Raw genomic sequence first — 21511 nt, 5'->3', positions numbered from 1 at the left:
GAGAAAAAAAGTATAGTTAGGCACTACATAATCTGTGAATTAATTTTGATTGCAAATAATGAATTATAAACAAATTACTGTATAATGTGGTAATTCATAGGCCAAGGGCCTATAACTGACCTATAACTGACCAAACCAGCGAATCGCTGGTGACTAAGGAACATTACCGGCTTTAAAAAATTTACCAAAAATTAAGGATCTAGATTAATCCTTATTAAAGTTACAAAATGTATCCATCATTGAGTGTTTGTTCTTTGTGTTTTGTGGTTTGTTTCAAATTAAAAACAAACAGCAGCAGGAATATTAGGCTGCTGTCACTTTAAGCTAATGCATGGAGACAGTTTACACATGCATTTTCTTTCTTAAATGTTGGCTTTCACTTAAGACAAAACTGACTATGTTTATGAGGATACTTGTCAAGACGGAATTTTTACAATTTTGTTTGAATATAAAGTGCAAAAAGGTATGAAAGAGAGCGCTCAATTCAGTGTTCGGAAATTGCACACTGTCTTAGACACGGATTTATGTGCATGTGGTTCGGATGTGTGCACACATAACACTTTCCATACACACAGCGTGTGAGAAATTAATGTGTGAGTTCCCTTGCTGCATTGTCCCCTCATTGTTCCTTCATTTGTCTAGGGCCCTGTCCACACTACTGCGTTTTCGTTTAAAAACGGAGACCTTTTGCTACGTTTGCACCTCCCGTCCACGCTAAAACGGGAAAAACGAAGACCGGAGAAGTTTAGAAACGCTGCAGCTGCGTTTTGAATCTCCGGAGGGCGTTTTAGTGTGGAGTCTGTGGACGAGACAAAACGGAGGAGTTTACAAACGATGACGCAGAGGCTCACGCTCGGCTCTATGATTGGGTGTCATCAGTCATGACGTTTCTTTTCCTGATTCGCCAACCACTGCTTACACCGGCGTGCGCAATGCATGCCCAGTGTTGGTGAATGGTCACGTGATCCACGTTTTCAGTCGTTTTACTGTGGACGGAGATAAATTCTAATACGCACGTAAAATGTGTGGACGGAGATCGTTTTCGTTTTAATTCTCCGTTTTTACGCAGTAGTGTGGACTGGGCCTAGAGTGTCGTTCACGTTCTCAAAACATTGTATTGTTAAAATTCATAAAAAAATGTTACAGACCAACTAGCAATTGACACCATTTTATACTTGCCAACACAGATTTTACTCTCATTTGGCGCTTGGCGAGTGTGACAAGCAGTCAAAGACGTGCGTCCAGACCATGTTTAAGGACTGGACTACACTACTCAATTTTTGCCCCGTTTTACAATCTGGAGTTGATGGTACAAATATGTTGGATCTTTGAGAGTTTTAGAATATTTTAGAATTTAAAAGTTCTCGATTTTAAAAGTCGTCTAGTGGATACTGTCCTTTAGAAAACACTTAAAGTGTGACGCTGTGCGGAGAAATAGAGCTGAGGCTGGATCCAAACGCAGTGTAGCTTTATTACCAAACTTGTAACAGGATACAAGACAAGAAGCAAGACTCGAGAATTTTGCAAAAACACCAACGTTCACATACGTAAATTCAACAACCAACAAAGACAGGGCAGAAACACAGGGCTTAAATAATCAAGGACAAACGAGCTAGACAAGATAACAAGAGGGCGAGAAATAAGAAACACCTGGGACAAATAATCGACGGGGAATAACTAATAACGAAAACACACAAAACCACATCATGACATAAAGCAATCGCAACTGTAATATTCTAAGAAACTACGCTTTTGCAGAAGACAGCTTTTTGAGGGAGTCTGAACAAGTGATGCCATCTGATTGTGTTAATTTCACTTGAATTCATCTAAAACCCTTCTGAGAGTTTTGCCCTCTACATTGTGCTAAAGAGGCCAGAGTCCAGCCACTGGATAAACAATCAAACATTTCATCTGTGACTGTGAGGTCATGGGTTCTCAAACAGCTGCATACCAGTGGACTGATCATTTGTTTTCATTGTTGTAGTCCAATACAAAGTCACCACCAGCTAAGCTATCACAGAATGGATGCATGGAGTTAATTTCTCTCAGGTTTACATGCTGACATGGTTCACAGCACACCGGGAACGGAAGGAAAAGCCTTTCATCTCATTTAATCGGATATTCTTGCATTTTTCTCAGAAACAGTCATTAACAGATTGAGGCTGGCTATTAGGTGGATTCCAGGCTTCTTAAGGCAACTAGTTGACGTCAAAGAACGATTTTGCACTTGAACAGGAATCTAACCAGCAGAAACTTCTCACTCAGCTGATTTAGCACGGTTGCTCAATAAAGCCATGGCTTGGAAATGGATGGCTTGCAAAACTTTTGTTTATTTGTTAGTGTGTGTCACCTCTGCTGTGGGTAAGATCATTTTTCTATACATTTTTTTATCATGCCAGTTATGTGAACGCACCACACCCAAATGTATTTAATAGAGTAGCCTACAGCGCTTCTATTTGGAGTTGCTTGAAGTTGTTTCAAGCTTTTCAGTGAGTGGTTCACAAATCAACAATTGTGAATGTAAATGCATACAGAATTTGATAAGTGATTTTTAAATGTTTACTAATCTATTGTTTTATTGAAAAAGACAATTTGACCTCTATAAAATATCTGAAGGTGCAGACTGAGAATTACAGTGGTTCAAAATTATTGGTATGAAAAAAATAAATGTTGAATTGAAAAGTGCAATACAGAAATGTTCTATTTACATTTCTGAAATGCACTTTCTGTAAAGCTGCTTTGAAACAATGTGCATTGTGAAAAGCGCTATACAAAAAAAATTTAAATTGAAGCTTGCACTTTTGGAGGCTGCAATTTAATATATTTTTATTTAAATTCAATAAAACATTTTCAACTTTCAAAGTGAATTTCCAAAATATCTTTTGATGTTCTTCCTCATTTTTCTATACACAATATATAATATTTCACTTATAATATTATGTCAAACTATATGTCAAACTTGCACATCTGGGCATTGCAGGGAAATCAGTGTCAGGGGAATCCGGTAAAACTACCTATTATAGGTTATTAAAATCTCAAAACTGTGTTTTACCTTTTGGGATATTCATGAGCTCTCACGTGCATACAACTAAACAGGTGATGAAGAACCATCCCGACCCACGTGTGCTGACTTCAACAACACCACCTGGCTGGAATACAGACAAGCCACCAAGCTCCAGGTTCAGTACCTTCTCCTTACACGAAAGAATGCAGACTGTGCCAGCCTATTCACGCAGGATTGCCTCAACCATACCCAGAAACACACGGCTTACTTCAACTCATCACTCCCCACTAAAGTCATTGTTCATGGATATAGGTGAAGCATTTAATCAGCAGCATGTTGTAACTGGAAAGAAGTCCATGTGAATGATCTCTTACAGAGATGATTCCTTAATGTACTGCGTTTCAGAGCCATGGGCAGTAAACCTTCCTGGGTGAGTGGCTTAGCTCAGGCTCTACTGCAGGAAGAGGACGTGAACGTTCTGGTGGTGGACTGGGTCTATGGAGCCTCCTTTGCTTATAACCTGGTAGTAGAGAACTACAAGGAGGTGGCAGTGCAGCTATCAGTGCTTATCAATCAGCTGACGGTAATTTTTTTTCATTATGAAAGTATTATAGAATCCATATTAGTCATTATAAAACACTTGACCACTACAAATGGCTGCACAGCTGTAGAGTCCTCTGTGTTCATCTGGCAGAAGGAATAATATAATAAACTTGTTCACAATGATCAATAGTAACAGTCAACACACAGAAGGTACATTGCAAAGAGTAGTATGACATTTAAAGTACACTGATGTTCTTTTGTAGAAGTATGGAAGCACACTGGAATCTTTCCATTTCATCGGCGTGAGTCTTGGAGCACATGTGTGTGGATTTGTGGGGACCCTATTTGAAGGCAAGCTGGGTCGCATCACAGGTAATATTTTAATGCAATTCCTAAATAAAAGTAAATTGAAATATAAGTTGATCAAATTAGAGACCATATTGAATATATCAGAATCTTCAAAATGTCATTAAAGCAAATGTTATTAAAGGCACACTATGCAGCTCTGATGTTTTTGTGAAACAGCGACCCCTAGAGCCATTGTGGTGTACTTGCACTGTCGTAAATAATCGCAACTCCCCTGTTACTACACAGTCTACTGAACTACTGATGATGGTAATTGGTTAATAATAATAACTACATGTCAAGTGTTAAACTACTTTATAATAACAAAGTTGCCTATCGCGTTTGCTGGCTTATAACGTTTTTGCATGATTTCTGCTAAATCACAAGTAAATAGCCTATTGTGTACTGTATAATTGTATTTGTGTTTTTGGCCGTAATGATTGACATGATTATTACAATTTATCATAATTGTGCTCAATTACACTATTTACAAATTCTATATGTTACAACTTACAGGCTTATATATATTATTGTATAAAATATAAATTTTTATATATTTAAAAATATATTTAATTATTAAACTATAAAAAACAGGTTTTCATTTGTCTACAGAACTTAATCTACATAATCGCTTCAGATTTGTGTAACGCAATTATGTAACCTGCCATAGGACGTTTAGGACTGTATAGGCTGTTAATTTTTTCCTGATATGAAGATGCTAGCTAGACTTTATGAGTGGAACAAAGACCAACTCTGCACCACACTGAAAGAGTCTTTCAGACAAAAGCAGAAGCCATGAGTGCACTCCAAATAAACAATGACATTTTGTTACACCACACAACCTTGGTGAGAAAACAAGATATTGTTTGAAAGTTTTAACTAAAGTTTGTAATGTGTTTATGCAGAATCCTAAAAGTGCCTATGAATAATTTGTTTCATACAGAACATACTGTACATGAGTTTTGTGTGCACAGGTCTGGACCCAGCAGGACCCATGTTTAAGGGTGCTGATCCATATGACCGTCTGGATTCATCCGATGCCTTGTTTGTTGAGGCCATCCACACTGACTCAGACTGTAAATCTTTTTTTCATTTATTTTAGAACACTGTCTAATATTAAACATGACATTTTCTTGATTTATAATTAAACTACAAGGGTTAATATTTTTTAATACAGAAGTAGCCTATAATACAAATGAACTGAAAAATTGTACATTTGCTAGACTTTGGAATATCCATTCCTGTCGGACATGTGGATTTCTTCTTAAATGGTGGAATGGACCAAGCCGGTTGTGCACGCTCAAAGTTTGCTTCAAGTAAGTAGCAAAAGCTGACCAAACACTAACAGAGGAATTAAGCTTATTAAGCTTATAAAATGTACCGTAGCTACATGCTACCTGAGAATCCGTCTATGTTGTCAGTTTTTATCTACTTTCCAGTGTATGGCTATGTCATTTGTGACCACATGAGGGCACTGCATGTCTACATGAGCGCCCTGAACGGCTCCTGTCTGCTTGTTGGTTTCCCCTGCTCCAGTTATGAGGAATTCCTGGCAGGAAAATGCATCACCTGTGAGGGACCCTTCAATGGCACATGCCCACAAATAGGTAATATTTTAAATATTTAAGTCTGTTTGTGAACACAAAAATATGTTTAAAAAAGTTGTTTCTTAAAAGTGAATAAAACCTGTAGCCTTTGAATTTGATTAAATCAACATTAGCTACTAAAATAACCCTGATGCGCAAACATTTTTGTAGTTCAAAGACTCTGCTGAATGATGAGATGAGTCTTCATAAGGAGGATGGCCATGGTGGTTCACACGCATGTCCTCAATTAGTGAAAATGTGAAAAATAATTCTGAGGGGGGTTGCATGCTAATCTAATTTTGGATGGTAATGACCTTGATGTTCTAGTTCATTTAGGTGTTTAATCAGGCTTGACTTTTTCTTTGTGTGCATGAGTGACTCCAACTGCTGAAAATGTTTCATTTGAGGCTAATTAGCTATGCAACAAAAGGATTTCACTATTGCTCTCAAGAAACAAATGTGACTGTTTCTATATGTGTGTGTATTTTAGGTTTGTTAAAGAACAGTGGAATAACAGCTACTCCACTGCCAGATCAAAAGAGGGTCTATCTCCTGACCACTGCTACGCCGCCGTATTGTGGTATGTCACTCAGATACTGCATTTATTAACACCTTGATTTATGTTTTAATTATACTTGAACAGTCTTTCATATTAACACATCCTGTTGTCTACTTTTTAAACACCTACACTATCAACAACTTCAAATAAAAGCTGTTATTTTGAACTTTCTATTCTACAAATAATCCTGAAATAAATAGATCATGGTTTCCACAAAAATATAAAGCAGCACACCTATTTTCAACATTGATAATAAGAAGATTTTGTGAGCAGCAAATCAGCCAGAATGATTCAGAATGATTTCTGAAGGATCATGTGACACTGAAGACTGAAGTAATGAGGCTGAAATTTCAGCTTTGCCATCACAGGAATAAAATAGCTACATTATTACACATTATTACTGAACCCAAACTTTTGAATGGTAGAATAGAGTCACCAAAAAATAAAAAGTAAAAGTCTCTACAGGCTTAGTGAAATCAATAGAAACTATACTGCCATATAACAGTAAATAAATGATGTGTTATGTCAATGACATGTTACAGTATAAATGCCCATAATCTTTTTCAGCGCATCACATCCTTGTGGATTTGAAGGTTTCCCCATTAGACAAGACTGCTGAGGTTCAGCTCACCCTGATCTCTACAGGACACCCTGAGACAGAGATAAAGCTCAAACTGTGTGTGAACTCCATTTCGAATTTTACCAGAGCTAGCCTGTGTTGATTTATTACAGGTTCAGTCCTTTAACTGTTTAAAACGTGTGTGAATTGGTTTGTACACTATTTTTCAGAAATGCAGCTGAAACTGCTTTTAAAGCGGTGGCTGCACACCCGGAGGGACTGTGTAAAATTGACTCAGTGCAGCTGAAAAACATAGGAGCACGATTCACCAGACAAGGGGACGTTCATTTTGAGTATATATGCATCTCTGAAGTCCCTCACACCAGGTAAATGCAGCTTTAAAATTTGCCTTTAAACTTGCTTTACTCTTTCTGCACACTCATTTCAGGAATTACACACTATTTAGATTTAGACGTCACATGTGCACATCCAATGTAATACTGTTTTTAATAACATTGTATTTCTGCTCTGTGTGCAGAGGGTTGGATCCATTATGTGTGAAGAACATTCATATTGGACGGGGAGTACCATGGTCACACGACTTTGTACAAGTGTGCTAAATTAATAAAACAACACAAAAATCTACTTAAGAGAGCTTATATATTAACCAACTTTCAAGCGAAGGTCACACACTAAAACTTTTTTAGCAGGTTTAGGTTAGGAGACATTAAAGCTTGGCAAATAAGACATAAATAGGATACAAGGGGACCGAAATGCTTCATTAGATATATTTATTGTGTTTTCACAAAATATTTTTTTTCACACACACACACACACACAAATATATATTTTTAACAGATTCTTTTGTTTTTATGTTCACTGTTCCAGAGAGTGTTATAATGAAATTTCAATCGAGAGGAATTTAACATACCTGAATTTCTGTTTAGTTTTGTTAGACAACAATCAACAACAAAAACATTGTGAATTATGGAAGTCGGTCATTCAACATACATCAGTTATTTTGTGTGTTAATATATGTGCTGAACGTACTAGTTCATTTTCAATTATTAAAAATATATATTCAAGGTACAAAAATTCTATATTTTGGCACTGTGGATGTTTTGGCACATTAGTTTTTATAACTGCACACTGCATACTTGATATTGCAAATTAGTATCTGTCCATTCACAATTAGTAATAAGGCTAATCTCTGCTTTGAAATGGCATCTTAAGAGGAATATCAAGTCACATTTTAACCCAGCAATTAACAGTTGGCCCCATGAAAATACATTTTCATAACATGGTCAGTATACAGTCTCAATACATGATGATGAAGCGTTTACTAAATTCCTATTATGATAAAGCACACACTTTTGTAATAAATCTCATTTAATATATATAGGCTACCTATTATCAATCAACTCTGAGGTGTTCAATTTTAAATAAAAATTGATTTGTTTGTGTTGAAAAGTCTAATTTATTGCTTTTAACTTACAAATCCGGCACAGTATTCAAAACAGATTTAACCAACAAGCACATGCCATTTCGAATAATTATGACAGCCATGTTGCTAAAGGATGAGAATGCGTTGGAATCATATAAAACACAGTATCTGTCTGAAAAAAAAAGGTTTGTGATTCTGTTTTGTCCTAAACAAAAGTACATTTGATGGTTCTTTTATGGTCCTGTGCTACAGTTGTCTTCAATCATATAAAAGTAAACCGCTATGATGGTGATTTAATGAAGAATTCGCTCAAATGTTATAGCCTTTATGCTGCTGAAACCATTCCTATAGCTTTGGGGTGTCAGTAGGGGCCAGTGGCGCACGTCCTCTTTGGAAACGAAGTGGAAGACTTCCTTGAGTATCATCGTCTGTTAGATTTTTGGAAAAAGATTGCATATCAAAATGTCATAGAGAACACTGAAATAAATTCCACAATTCAGCACAACATAATCACATATAAAGACATGTTTTTATCCACTGGTGTAGTTCTCACATTGGTTTCGGTAGGGCAGGCTGTATTTCTGGACATGATCCATATACCTCATTCCTTTGGAAACTAGCATGTGAAGGTCATGTCTCAAATGACAGCGGAGCTCTCCTCCTCCTACACCCGTCCCACTATCCAGTACACTACAAAATGCAATCTGCCCCTTGCAGGCAAAGCCAAGAATTTGAAGAGGGAGGAGTGCTGGATTGCTGGATGAACAGACTTGGCATGTTTGGATCCCTGGATATCCCAAACCCCTTCCAGTCTTTCATCCAGCCTCCGGCACAAGTGTAGCCAATACACAAGCTACACAAGTGTAGCAAATATTGTAATTTTTTACTCCGCTGCATTTCTGTCAAAGTCGTTGAGTAGAAAGTAGTAAAGTCAGTTTGGTTGCAGGGTTTGCATTTTAGTTGGAAATGAAAGTCTGGTTGACGTCAGAACCCAACGTTAGATTGACGTCAACATCCAACGTCGTACAGACATTTGATTTTGGTTGGAAATGTAAGTCGGGTTGATGTCAGAACCCGAATGATATTGATTTCTGACATAAGCACGATTTTCATTTTCAAATGAAATACACAATACATTGGAGATTGACGTCAATCTGGCGTTGGATTCTGACATCAACCCAAATTTTCATTTTAAATGTTTGGTTTGGTCTGTGAATTTTTTAATTGTTTTGAAGCACACTAGTTTACAGATAACAGTAATGCTAACATATTCATGCTAAAAGCCAAAAAACTTTAAATAGGGGACTATTTGAGGGAACAGATATTTGGGTGTCTGAATCCATTGTGGACGTTATTGAGTGCACTTATTCAATCTCACATTCAATCCTACAACTGGAACTGTGTTTTTTAGAAATAAATTTGATATTGATATGAGGGTATAGGGGCATTTTGGACACAACCAATATCTGACTAACATGAATATTATTAGTCTTCTTGACTAGATTTCATCTTTTAAAGTTTTTTTTAATTATAATTCAATTTTAAATTTAAAGTTTATCAATATAATAATAAGGGAAATTCATTTTAAAGGAAAAAAAAAACCTTTTTAACCTTTGAAGACATCTTTCAATTTTCAATGTAATATAATAATCACTATAGGCCTATGTATGAATGAATGTTGCATTTGAATTCAGCAGATGACACTTAAGACATAAATACAATCCAGGTCTAAAAAGAGAACCAAATATAACAATTCATCATGCACATTCATCACTCTGCATTCTCTTAATCAGTCAGTGGTTGTGCAGCTCAAATGTCCAGTAAGTGCAGTTGTGCCTCTTCATGCAAACCAGCCCCATCCATATACAGACCCACCCATCAATCCTTACTTGTGTACTTACATTGTGATTTAAGAAGTGTTCCAGTGTGTTATGCTTCAAACCCACAATGTTTACTTCAAATATTCCCTTTCACTCCCGTAATCCATAAGAGAGCCTGTCATATCAGCAAAGTCGTCCAGAACCAAGCTGGTTGAGTCCTCACCAGAGGGCATCTCTGTGTCTGAGGGCCAGAGCTGGTGTGGAGGTTTGGGTACAGGGGTCTTTCCTTGGTCCGGATGGAAGTTTCTTCCATCTGAGCGCTGATTAGATGGTGCTGGATCAACCTTCACAACTGTAGGATCTCCTTGGCTTGTCCTGGGCGGTGAGCTAGTGCTGCCACCCTCACTGCCCTGTGACGAGGGGGCAAGGACGTGGTAGAGACTGGGCAGACGAATATCAAGGCGCACACCGCTCTTGGCAAACAGCTTATCATTGAGAGAATACAGTTTGTCAGCAATATCACTTCCGAGCATGACAGAGAAAAGTCGAGCAATGTAACGATCCTTAGACAGCAGAAGGTAAAGCCGACGCCGGCGCCAAGAGATGTAACGGCAGTCAGTCTCTGCGGTTAGTGTCACCTGAGGTAAAAAGGGTCATGGGACGTTTAAGGGCAAGCAATGTTTCATGGTTCCATGAACTGAATAATTTAGCAAAATGACACTGATACAAGATGTTGCATGGTCCATGATGTACCCAAGCAACCAGTATGTTTTCATACCTGGAAGTTGCCCTCCTCTGTTGGTCTTAGAGACTCCCATTCAGGAGAGTCAAGAAATTGGTGAGGAAAGATGTAATGGAGAAACTGACCTTCTAAGGAAACTCTAATCCTGTAATAGCAGAAACACATGTGTCATGTAGAAGTGCCCTTTTTATATTGATGTTGGTTTCATAATGTTTTTGAATAAGCTTAAAGTCAGCATGAAATTAAAATTTGCCTATTTTATAAATGCATGTTATTGATCTTGATCCAAGGATTTTTAAAAATGTTTTTACCCTTCAACGTTTAATCAAAATGGCATAACTGAATCTTCAGTTGAAACGACGGACTTGGTGACGTGTGCCAGATTTTCTCCAATCATAGAGTGATGCAGGGATGACGTACGTTTTGTAGGCTAAAACCCAGAAACAAGTTCACATTTTACCACTTCCCATTCCATAGTCTCCACACACCTTATTTTCTGCAATAATCCAAAAGTCAATGAAAAAATACTATTGGGTTTTTGTTGAGGGAACCAGTGTGATGCTAAAGTCCGGGTTGTCCTACAAAAATACGCCACCCCTGCACCCCTCCACAACTAACTGCAAGCTCACATTTATTTTTGAGAGGAATTCCCATATCTCAAAATCCAATCAACAACTGATGGATAGAGCCAAGTCTGTCTGTGTCTGTCTGTCTCTCTCTCTCTCTCTCTCTCTCTCTCTCTCTCTCTCTCCCTTATTTTAACCTTACATGTAAGAGTACAAATCATTATTTTTGACAAAGCTTTTAATTTCAAGATAAATATCACACATCTTAATTAATAATTCATGGTTTCACCATGACATTTAACAACCTGAACTAATCTTTCTTTGTTATTAAATGTCAAATTATCTGAGATTTTAATAGACTAAAGGCCTGTTCACTCCAATAACTATAACTAAAACCATAAATATATGGTTATACAAATCATTCTACATAAAAGAAAAAGCAGCGTCCAAACCTCAACTATAATGAGAATGGCACAAAGGAAAGTAACTGGTGAGTCACTTTCAAGACGTTTTTTTTTTTTCGGCAGCTGATGAATGATAAAAAAAACATTTGGCAGCCTAGAATCCACCCTGCTTTACAGAACTGTAGAATTTATGCAGACGACAACTGCAGCATTCACTTATAAAAAAAAGAGTGCCAATATTGTTGGTTATAGTTATCTTTATAGTTATTGTTCTTGGAGTGAACGGGCCTTTATTGACCTTAACAGTCATGAGGGTCTGCAGGGGTCCTCTCTGATATAATTGCCTGTTTGTTTTTTATTCACCACATGATTTGGCAGAAAAAAAGTGTTTCATAAGCAGTGAAGTAGTTTTATCAAAATATTTAATATTATAAAAGTTTATGCTGAAATACTACTACTGACGCTTTTTCTTCATTATTTATTAGGAAGGACAAAAAACATCCAACATTGACCCCAAAAAATGTTGTGCTATTTTTTACAAAATGGACGACTCAGAATGCACAGCTTGTATTGCGAGCTTAAACAAACATTGACGTTGGTACACTTTTAGGTACAAAAGCAGATATTTACAGTGTTTAGACCAGTTCAAGATCAACCACTAATAGAGAGAGAACCATATGTCTACAACTCTTTGATATATTCTGTTTCTCACCTGCCAGAAATGAGAAAAGACAGCTGATCAATGGGCGTCTTCCCCTCCACAGCATACGTCTCCTCGGTCGCTAAAGAAAGAACTTTGTTCTCGCTGGCAGCCGTGATCTCCTTGAACACCTGCACAGGTACATCCAGTGGCAGATAGACCGCTGTGTAAAGCGCAGAAAGCTCCTCGTTGGCTAAACCTTCCTGCATCAGCCGAAAAATCAGATGACACACCTGGGCCAAACACTGCAGCATCAGCAGCAGGTTCCAGATGAAGACATCAAGGCCACACACCGTCAGCCAGCCCCACATAGCCAAACAGAGGAAAGCGGGAGCCAAAAAACTGAAGATGTACAGAGCCCCATATGCTGTACTACCACCCATATAGCCCAAAAAAAGAATGGTGTTACCCAGATGGTAGATGGCACCTTCAGTGCTGTTGGTCCATCCATTGCAGATTGTGTGATTGTAAATTATGGTGTCAATAAAGTTTCCACTATTCATGTTTGTGCCTCTGCTGTCTCCAATTCAACAGAATACTTAATATATAAAAAAGGTTTCATCAAATACCTTGATGGAAAAAGTAGTGGTTTATAAGCCCAATGTAGTAAAAAGGTTGTTAAAAAGGCTAGATATTAGATTCAAAAAGAGTGTTCCCTGCAGCCTCTAACAGTCAATGCACCACTTACTGCCAGAAACAGCTGGAATGAAGGAAGCTTCATTATTCCGTTCCATTCAGTTCCACTGACACTCACTTTTCCTTTAAAAATTCAGCCCTATAATGTATCTGCTTCTGATCCCTGACCACACTGGACTGAAGACTGTTGGAAACATGGAGCAGGAGAGGCGGGGGTAGAGACCATGAGAAGGATAACCATGTTTGGAATTGAAACCCAAGGGGGAAAGAGCCACAGACAGAAAGCAGACTCGCTACTTAACATAACACAATGATGGCCAGGCAGAGTGGTTACGATAACAAGTGACATGGAGAGAAGCTTTCACTGGCATTTGGGAAGATCTTTGAAAGCTCTGCCAGATGTCACCAACACTCATTTTCTCAAAATCAAACAATAAACTTGTATTCCATCTCTACTAGTGTTTGAGGGAGGGAGGGTCCTAGGATATGGGGGGCAGAACATTTAAAGAATCTGAGACCGATCAAATAACAGGAGATCATGTAACACTGTTTACCTCCCCCTCCCTGGCCATTCCTGTGTGTAGTTTAACACAGCCTTTCTCAAAGTGGGTGCCGCGGCACACTGGGGTGCCCCCTAGCTGTGTCAGGGGTGCCGCCAAAAAATTACGTAGGCTAAAAAAAAATTTACAAAAAAAAAAAACAGAAAAAAACAGCTGACATTTCATATATAAATATATTTGAATTTACATATTTACATTCTTTTTTTTAAACATATGAACATATTAATAAAATTTTAAATTCATTTTAGATAAATATATAAAATTAATCATAGAAAAAATCCGTCTCACAAGACCGAAGCAAGACTCACACAACTTGACGCAAGTGACGCAATCCATAGCAACGCGTTATAGCAACACCTCAGACTGACAGAAACGTAAAAATAAACGTGAATTTAGGCCACTTTAGTTACAGCATTATGGATCGTTTTTTGAAAAGAAAATCCCCACAAGAGCCGGGGATTTTTATTTTATTTTATCTGCATCCTGCACTTCATTTGAGTTCTCCTGGTCTGGATTTGTTATTGGGTTCTTGTATTGGGCGGTCCACCTCTTACGGTTTTATGGCATTTGTGTCTCTGATTAATTATTTTGTGAATTAATTTGCAAACCTGTGTTTTTAAAGGTGCTATAAAGTTTTTATTATTATTGTTATTTACAGTTCATATTATGCTCTGTTCATTACTGTTCTGTCTAACTAAACAAGACATTTGCATTTAAATTTGGGTTATGCAGTGTTTTTAAATTATATTTTACACTGGGGTGCCTTGAGATTTTATGCACTTTTGAAAGGTGCCCTGACTGAAAAAAGTTTGAGAAAGGCTGGTTTAACATAACTTGGCTCAGCGATTGTTGGTAGATAATTTAATAAACTATTCTGTTGCTTAGCAATGGGGTGCAGGAGTGAGTGGATTTTTAATTTATTTTATATTATTATTACTTAAATAATAACATACGTGAAGCTGTGCAATATTGTTAAAATTGCTAAGCGTGACATGCGATATAATTTATATGTAAAGTAAACATCTACTCTGTTTATAGCACACACAAAAAATAAAATAAAATCTAAATGAAAAATAAAGTAATTGCGACCTTTTCTCACTTTTCTGACACTTCGGAATTGCAGGAAAAAATGTATTAAACTTTTGGAAAAAAATATATAAACTTAAGAATGAACATAAAAGTCAAATTTGAGAGACCTAAATTCAGAATTGCCGGAAACTCCGAATTGTGAGAAATAAGCTCAGAATTACAAATTAAATTGTAAAGAACTGTGATATAAATGTCAGATTCAGAATTGCGAGTTATAAACATCCAAATTGTGAGATATAAAATCACAATTGTGTTATTTTATTCCATGGCAAAAACAAGCTTCCATTTTTTTCCTGCTAAAAGGTAGATTTTTAAAACATAACTAAAATACACAATGAAAGTAAATATTTATAGGTTGTCTTGTGCAACTTAACTAGCTGATAGAGTTGATAAGAGAGTGTTAAAGCTACTATTCAGAGCTGTCAATTTGACATGTGTCCTGCAAGAGAAGCATGCAGATACATTCTCATTGTAGTCAAGCACCATTAAAAAATATTTGAATGACTGAAATAAACCAATTTACACATTTCACATAAAAGAAATATCAATTATGCATTTGCACATACTGTGCCTATGCTGCGATTTAATTAATTGAATATCAAAATGACCGTGATTTATACATTTATAAGCAGGACAAATAGTGAAAGAAGCAAGCTGTTCTTGTGTTTTTGTCAGTAACTATCTATGCTCATGAACTTTGTGAAATCTTTTGGAGAAAACGCAAATTATGAATTGCATTTGCTGGGTTCACACCAGGTGTGCACACAGAATAAAAGCACTTCTGCGAGTAGACCTCAGATTAGAGTGTGCTGGGAGCAGCAGCTCTATTTTAAGCCTGCGTGCATAGTTAAGTGCAGCTGTCACCAGCCAAACGCTGGTACAGGGAATTCAAAGGCCAACCGAGTCGGAGTTTGTGTGAAACTGCTTGGCCTGAATGGTGTCAAGCAACAGACAATACTTCATCATCAATAATTTAACATGGTAAAATAAGAAAATCAGGCATCTGACACATATTAATTCGACTGAATCTGAATTTAAAAATTGGATGCCCTATTATAAGAATGTATGCATATTTCATACAAATAAAAGGACAAAGAAAGATACAAGAGAATGGCTGAACGTTTTGCATAGGATCTTTATTGACCATAAACCTATGTAAAGCACATATGAAAGAAAGAGAAAGAAAAGACAGAAAACATTTCCCTCAGAGGAACAAATTCACCCCGTATAATCTTCCCTCCAGTGTAAAAATATAAATAAATGAGCACACCAGGTCCCAATTCACTCAGGCTGACACTACAAAGGGAAAGAAAAGACAATTAGGAAACGTATTGGAACTCATTTTCAAATAAACAAAATTGTCATCAAGAACATAATACAGAAATTAAGTTTTTTTTTTTTACATTTCAGGGATATTTACTAAATGGAAATTCTGTCATTATTTATTCCCTTTAATGGAAGATCAAAGGTTAAGCTTAGCAGAATATAAGAGGCTCAAACAAAGACATGAAAACCAGGCTGTCGAATTAAAAAAAAAAAGCCATATATATATCACAAAAAAAGTATTATGAGTTTTGCACTATATTCAAAGTCAGAGGAAAAATTTGTTTAAGAAATATCACTCCTTCGTAAGACTGGCTATTGTCATTAGAAAATAAACTTACCATTCACTCAACTTGAACATGATGGTGGTATTATATCTTAAAACCAAGCGCCCTCATGCACTCCTTGTGTGCTTCGATGAGACCTGTGCAGTGTTCTTCTCCCTTTTCAATTATGCTGCAGTGAAGACAATAAAATGTCATAGCTGCACAGTATCTTGCTTAAATGCACAGGACTGGCTTACTTAAAATATTCATTTGGCCTTCATTTACCAACCCTCATGTATGTCGCACTAAACCGGTTTGATGTTCACGCAGGAGAAATTAAGAATTGCATCAGCCACAATACAAGGTTCTAGTTCATCAGTCCTCAAAAGTAGTGTACAAGCAATATCGACTATACTTTTTATGGTGATTTACATCCTTTTCTATATTTGAAAACATATTTTCTGTAATGCATTTATTTACTGAGCAGCACAATCGTATTTCTCCCAGTTTGGGCTTCACAAAAAAGTCATGCAGGTTTGGGACAACATGAGAAAAATTATAACAACGGCATTTCATTTGTATTGTGTAATATCCCTTTAAAGCGTGAAATAAATATACAAAAGTTTCCTCACCAGGCATCTCGTGCTTTCTTGGTCTCAGGACACGCACAGCATGGTTTCAGAGGTTTCTTCTCTTCTGTGCCCTCTATTGCTGGTGAAGCCTCCACACTAGCTGCTGACAGGCCAGACATTTCCACTTGTCTGATAAAAACAAAAGAGCAAGGGGACACATTGATTTAGTCCAGCTCTAAACTCCAGTTTCAACACTACGTGATTTGTGAACAACCAGCAGCGGGCTCCAAACTAGCCACCATATTACAAGTTACATCATGTCCTCTGCTGTTTAACGACTAGTTTCGTTGAAATAACATTACAGCTGTTTTACCTCGCTGTCAAAGATGCTGTGCTAATCGGAGGTAACGTTATTCAAAACGTGCTGTCAGGTAAGATCAAATTAAATAAAAACATTTAACTGAAAACCGTTGACTTACTTAATGAATATGATGAAGTGACTGATTCGCTCACGTGCGTCCTTTCTTACACAACCTCTTTGCTGTCAAATTAATAACAGCATAACCCCGAGAACGCGGAAGTGTCTTCCATAGCTTCCGGGTTACGGTCTTACATTAAAACAAACATTAAAACTAATTTAACAACTAAGCTATAGCCATTTATTACCTAAATATGATAATATGATTTAATGTTATACATTTTAATGGCTAGAGCTAAAATGAAACGCGGTTTTAAAAATAGGGAATAACAACATGGCGATTGCCGGACAAACCAAATAAAGGTCTTGTGCAGAATAAAAGCCATTTAAAATATCATTTAATAATTTGCTAAGATTTTGGTATTGTAATTTGTAATATAAATGAATAAAATATTTAATGGTTTAGTAATGACATTATCTCATAATTTATGTCAGATGGGTATTATAAAAAATACTTTAACAAACTTTAGTCAATATTTGAAGGCAAACTTTTCTTGACATTTTTACAACTTAGTTACAATGCAATTTTTGTTCATACTGATACAGCTTCTGATATACTTCTGATATTGATGGGATAATTTTTTTCCTGGGAATTCTGTCAGGTTTGGTGCAGGGATAAGGCGCTTTATTTACATACAAAAATAAGCAAAAATACAAGAAAACACTCAACCCATGTGCTTAACAAAAGATAAAACCTGTAGCATGAATGTACCTGACACTGAAACGAAACATAATGCATTTAGCAGATGAGGGTAACTGAAGCTGCGCGCTCACACATAAGGACAGGAAAATTCAGGAGTGACAGACCTGGCAAACTCTGTGTCAAGGCTTGTAATTCTGCTATGAAAGTGCGAGTGCAAATTTATTCTCAACTTCATGTTTATTTAGCACAGCACTATATTGGCCTGTGCTGTTTTCAAGAACTGCTCAAAAGTTATTTGACTATAGACCTGTTTCACACTTTAGGTTACATATTCAGCAAACGAGCAGAACTACAAATAAAATGCAAAAGGAGCACATAGAGTTTGTTTCTAAAGTGTAAAAGAGATACATCTCTATACAGATAGCAGGTTTACTCAATTGAGTAGGCTATTTCCTTTGATTTTCACCTTAAAAAAATGTTTATCTGGAGAGAGCTTTAGATGACAGAGTTATTGTCTAAAAATGAATTTTACATGAGGATAATAAAAATACATGATTTGATTACAGAACCCAATTCTGCCTAATTCTGAAGCAGAACTACAAAGCAGTGATGTTTTGAATGCGTCACTAAGTCTGCAACTTGCGTCAATCTGACTGATGTACTTTTTAGATGTGCACTGTAACAGCTTATATAGCAAAATATTGTGTTTATAACACAAAATAAAATGTCTGTATTGCATTTTCTCTGCATTTTCTGCTAAGTTCAGCATGATATGAGCAGCAGAAATAGAACTTTTCATGACGAATTTGTAGGCCAACAGAGAACGCTAACGCAGCATGGATTCCCTCAGGAATTTCTGCTGGGTGTTTAGTATATTTTTGTTTATATGTCGTACTCTATTTATGAGTATAAAATGTGACTTTTTTTTTTTTTTGCTAAGCTATAGCATACCTCAAACGTGACATTTGAAAGTGTTGTCCGATTAATTACACATAATTTATCAAGCTTAGGCTATAATCAGATGTGTAATTATTCACACAGCATTGAGCTTTTGTAGCAGTTTACATTTTTAAACAACATAACAGTGTCAAAACTGTTGGGATGTGACCATAATTTATTTGTAATGTATGTAGTTCCTGTTCAGACATGATTCCATTATAGGTATATAATTTAGCTACCTTTATATAATTTTAGATGTTTTAAAGTAATTTGGCAAATTGGTTATTAATGATAATAATAATAATAATTATATTAGATATATAGATAAAATTGTTGAATGGATGCATTGTTTAGTATTTGAAATAGACAGAAGCTTCACAGATTAACTTGTCAATAAAACCAGTAACTGATTTGATGAATTTATTGACCCACTGACAACTGAATGCAATGTGAGTGCAACAAATTAATGTAGTTTAGGTGTTTGTTTCCTTCTGAGAATGTAAGATCAGTTTCCAGTTGCAATACTTGAATACCACTTTGAAATTCAACACTGTATTGTGACTCTCATAAACATAGCCTTCCAGTGCAATATAATACTGTACTCGCAGTTTAACTGAGATCTAGTGAGCTGTCTGGTGTCTGTTTTTGATGTAACACACCCTCAACAAAAAACACACACCAGTTTTTCCAGATATAGTCTACCCATATTAACCCTTAAAAGCATAGGCTACCTAGTTACCTACTCCTCATTATTATTATTTTTTAAGTTAGACAGCAACCTTCTTAGTACTCCTCAATCAATTCATTATAAATAATATAACAAGAAAAAAATAATACAATTATAAAAGAATGCCTGTTTTCCCATTCAATTAAGTAAGTGCAATTCACCTTTATTCCACAAGGTGTTTGATATGTTCACTATACCGCAGACAAAAATATAATAGGAATACCGCAGACAAAAATATAATAGGAATAGAATAGGATAGGATAGCATAGGATAGGATAGGAATATATAATAGGATAAAATAGGAATATATAATAGGATAGAATAGAAAGTTTTTTTTTTTTTTTAAATATAAATATTATTGTATTACAAACCAAGAGTCACACCTCCCGCACATCATCCAAAAAGACATCCTCTAGACTATTCACATGGCAAGGGAGAACAAATAGACTGAAGGAACTCAAAACGGGGCTGCAGTGGCTCAGTGGTTCATGTGGGTTGTCTACGAACCGAAAGGTTGGTGGTTCAATCCTCGGTTCCACCTGGCCAAGTGTCGAGGTGTCCATGAGCAAGACACCTAACCCCAGCTGCTCCCGACGAGCTGGCTGGCGCCTTGCATGGCTGACACCGCCGTCGGTGTGTGAATGAGCGTATGAATGGGTGAATGGCCATTAGGTCTATGAAGGCGCTATATAAATGCAGTCCATTTACCATTTACAAAACACTAAAATAAAAAAATAAAAACAAATACAAATAATAAAAAAACAACAACAGTATCTGGGTTTTCTGTTCTTATACTGTCTATGGTTTTCTCCATTGAAAATGTACGTTATATGTACGTTATACTGTCCTTGTCCAGAAAGGAAATAAAAACACATCAAAGTAGTTCATGTGACATCAGTGGGTTAGTTAGGAAAGTTTGTGGTAGGAAAATATTTTTTGGAAAATACGTCTAAAAATAACAAAAACTACGATTTTATTCAGCATTGTATTCTCTTCCGGTTCTGTTGTCAAGCCGCATTCAGTGACGCTGCTGAAGTAAGACGCTGCTGACGTGTTATCTGGTGCGAAAGAGCTTCGTTCACAGTCTGAGGGAGACTCACTGTAAACAAAACAATCTTCGCAAACATGTGTAAGGATTTCGACACAGAGGAAGACTCATGGGAAGACTTGCATTTTTTTGCCCAGCCATATTTGAACTTGAATAGAAGGACGCACCAGATAACAGGTCTGCGTCTTACGTCATCAGCATCACTGTGGACTCGTAAACACGGATTGACAACAGAACCGGGGCTCGTTCTTCGTACGTTGCTTAAAACATCCGAGATCAAATGAGAGATCTAAGATGATATCATCGTGCTAATCATGATCCGGCTAATTGGGTTCTTCGAACACACCTGTTGTTTATGATTAGTATCGCTGGATTGAGTTATCTGAGATAACTGCGCGTTCTCGCGTTGGTTTAAAAGGGTACATGTATCGATAGCAGAACCAGTGATCAGCAGCGCTGCTATTGGCTGTTCAGCATGGCCAAAGAACACGCCCAGTTTTTCTCCCAAGCAGAGCAAGCGCTTTTAATGCAAGGTTATGCCGAATTTCAGTCTTTAATTAAAACGCCAGGGAACACCTCAAAGTGTGCAAAAGCCAGGAGAGAGTGCTGGCAAAACTAGAAGACAAATTAAATGCGTTTGTGGTGACCATGTTAGATGTTTTAATAACTTATTATTATTTTATTTTTATTTTCATAATTTCATAATTACTTTGTTCATTGTAATGTCGAGTCACCGCACTATAATAATGGACATGGTCAAAGTGAAGTATAAATATTCTACTTAATGGTAATTTTAGGCCTTATAGGCCTACTAGTCTCTTTTAAAAAGGCACTGTTAAATAAATGATTGTCTGTTTATAAAAGCAACCAGGAAAAAGGCTGAGAAAAAAATAATAATGATGCTCCTGACCCTGGCAGAAGAGCTGACCCTTGGGTTGAATGTGAATTGCCCTGTTGT

The 21511-nt window shown here is 36.7% G+C and overlaps 3 protein-coding genes across 7 annotated transcripts; 1 reads left to right on the top strand and 2 right to left on the bottom strand.

Moving 5' to 3' along the window:
* Positions 1–1720: 1720 nt before the first annotated feature.
* pla1a (phospholipase A1 member A) lies at positions 1721–8066 on the top strand. 2 transcript variants are annotated; one of them, XM_039655954.2, is made up of 11 exons: positions 1721–2361; positions 3097–3316; positions 3410–3587; positions 3811–3919; positions 4867–4968; positions 5116–5208; positions 5314–5499; positions 5969–6058; positions 6605–6713; positions 6827–6982; positions 7135–8066. In XM_039655954.2, the coding sequence occupies exons 1-11, from the start codon at positions 2295–2297 to the stop codon at positions 7214–7216; spliced, it is 1392 nt and encodes a 463-aa protein (XP_039511888.2). In that variant the 5' UTR covers positions 1721–2294; the 3' UTR covers positions 7217–8066. The 2 variants fall into 2 exon arrangements, with proteins under 2 accessions (XP_039511888.2, XP_039511889.2); XM_039655955.2 differs by having other exon boundaries at positions 5332–5499; positions 7135–7241.
* Positions 8067–8216: 150 nt separating this feature from the next.
* popdc2 (popeye domain cAMP effector 2) lies at positions 8217–13505 on the bottom strand. 3 transcript variants are annotated; one of them, XR_005620111.2, is made up of 4 exons: positions 12285–13505; positions 10639–10747; positions 9942–10498; positions 8217–8468 (listed from the first exon to the last, which is right to left on the bottom strand). XR_005620111.2 is itself a non-coding variant. In XM_039655957.2 (4 exons), exons 1-4 carry the CDS (start codon positions 12773–12775, stop codon positions 8386–8388), a joined length of 1098 nt encoding a protein of 365 aa, XP_039511891.1. In that variant the 5' UTR covers positions 12776–13505; the 3' UTR covers positions 8217–8385. The 3 variants fall into 3 exon arrangements, 2 of the variants coding, with proteins under 2 accessions (XP_039511891.1, XP_039511890.1); XM_039655957.2 differs by having other exon boundaries at positions 10084–10498; XM_039655956.2 differs by lacking the exon at positions 8217–8468 and having other exon boundaries at positions 8729–10498.
* A 2167-nt stretch (positions 13506–15672) lies between these two features.
* Positions 15673–17393, bottom strand: cox17 (cytochrome c oxidase copper chaperone COX17). Of its 2 annotated transcripts, none has more exons than XM_089133293.1 (4): positions 17092–17393; positions 16779–16907; positions 16222–16336; positions 15673–15853 (listed from the first exon to the last, which is right to left on the bottom strand). In XM_089133293.1, exons 2-3 carry the CDS (start codon positions 16895–16897, stop codon positions 16252–16254), a joined length of 204 nt encoding a protein of 67 aa, XP_088989419.1. In that variant the 5' UTR covers positions 16898–16907; positions 17092–17393; the 3' UTR covers positions 15673–15853; positions 16222–16251. The 2 variants fall into 2 exon arrangements, with proteins under 2 accessions (XP_088989419.1, XP_039511221.1); XM_039655287.2 differs by having other exon boundaries at positions 17198–17365.
* Positions 17394–21511: the final 4118 nt, after the last annotated feature.

Source organism: Pimephales promelas, chromosome 7 (assembly GCF_988280905.1).
Source record: "Pimephales promelas chromosome 7, fPimPro1.hap1.1, whole genome shotgun sequence".
Taxonomy (NCBI): domain Eukaryota; kingdom Metazoa; phylum Chordata; class Actinopteri; order Cypriniformes; family Leuciscidae; genus Pimephales; species Pimephales promelas.
This window is presented reverse-complemented; position numbering and strand designations above follow the sequence as displayed.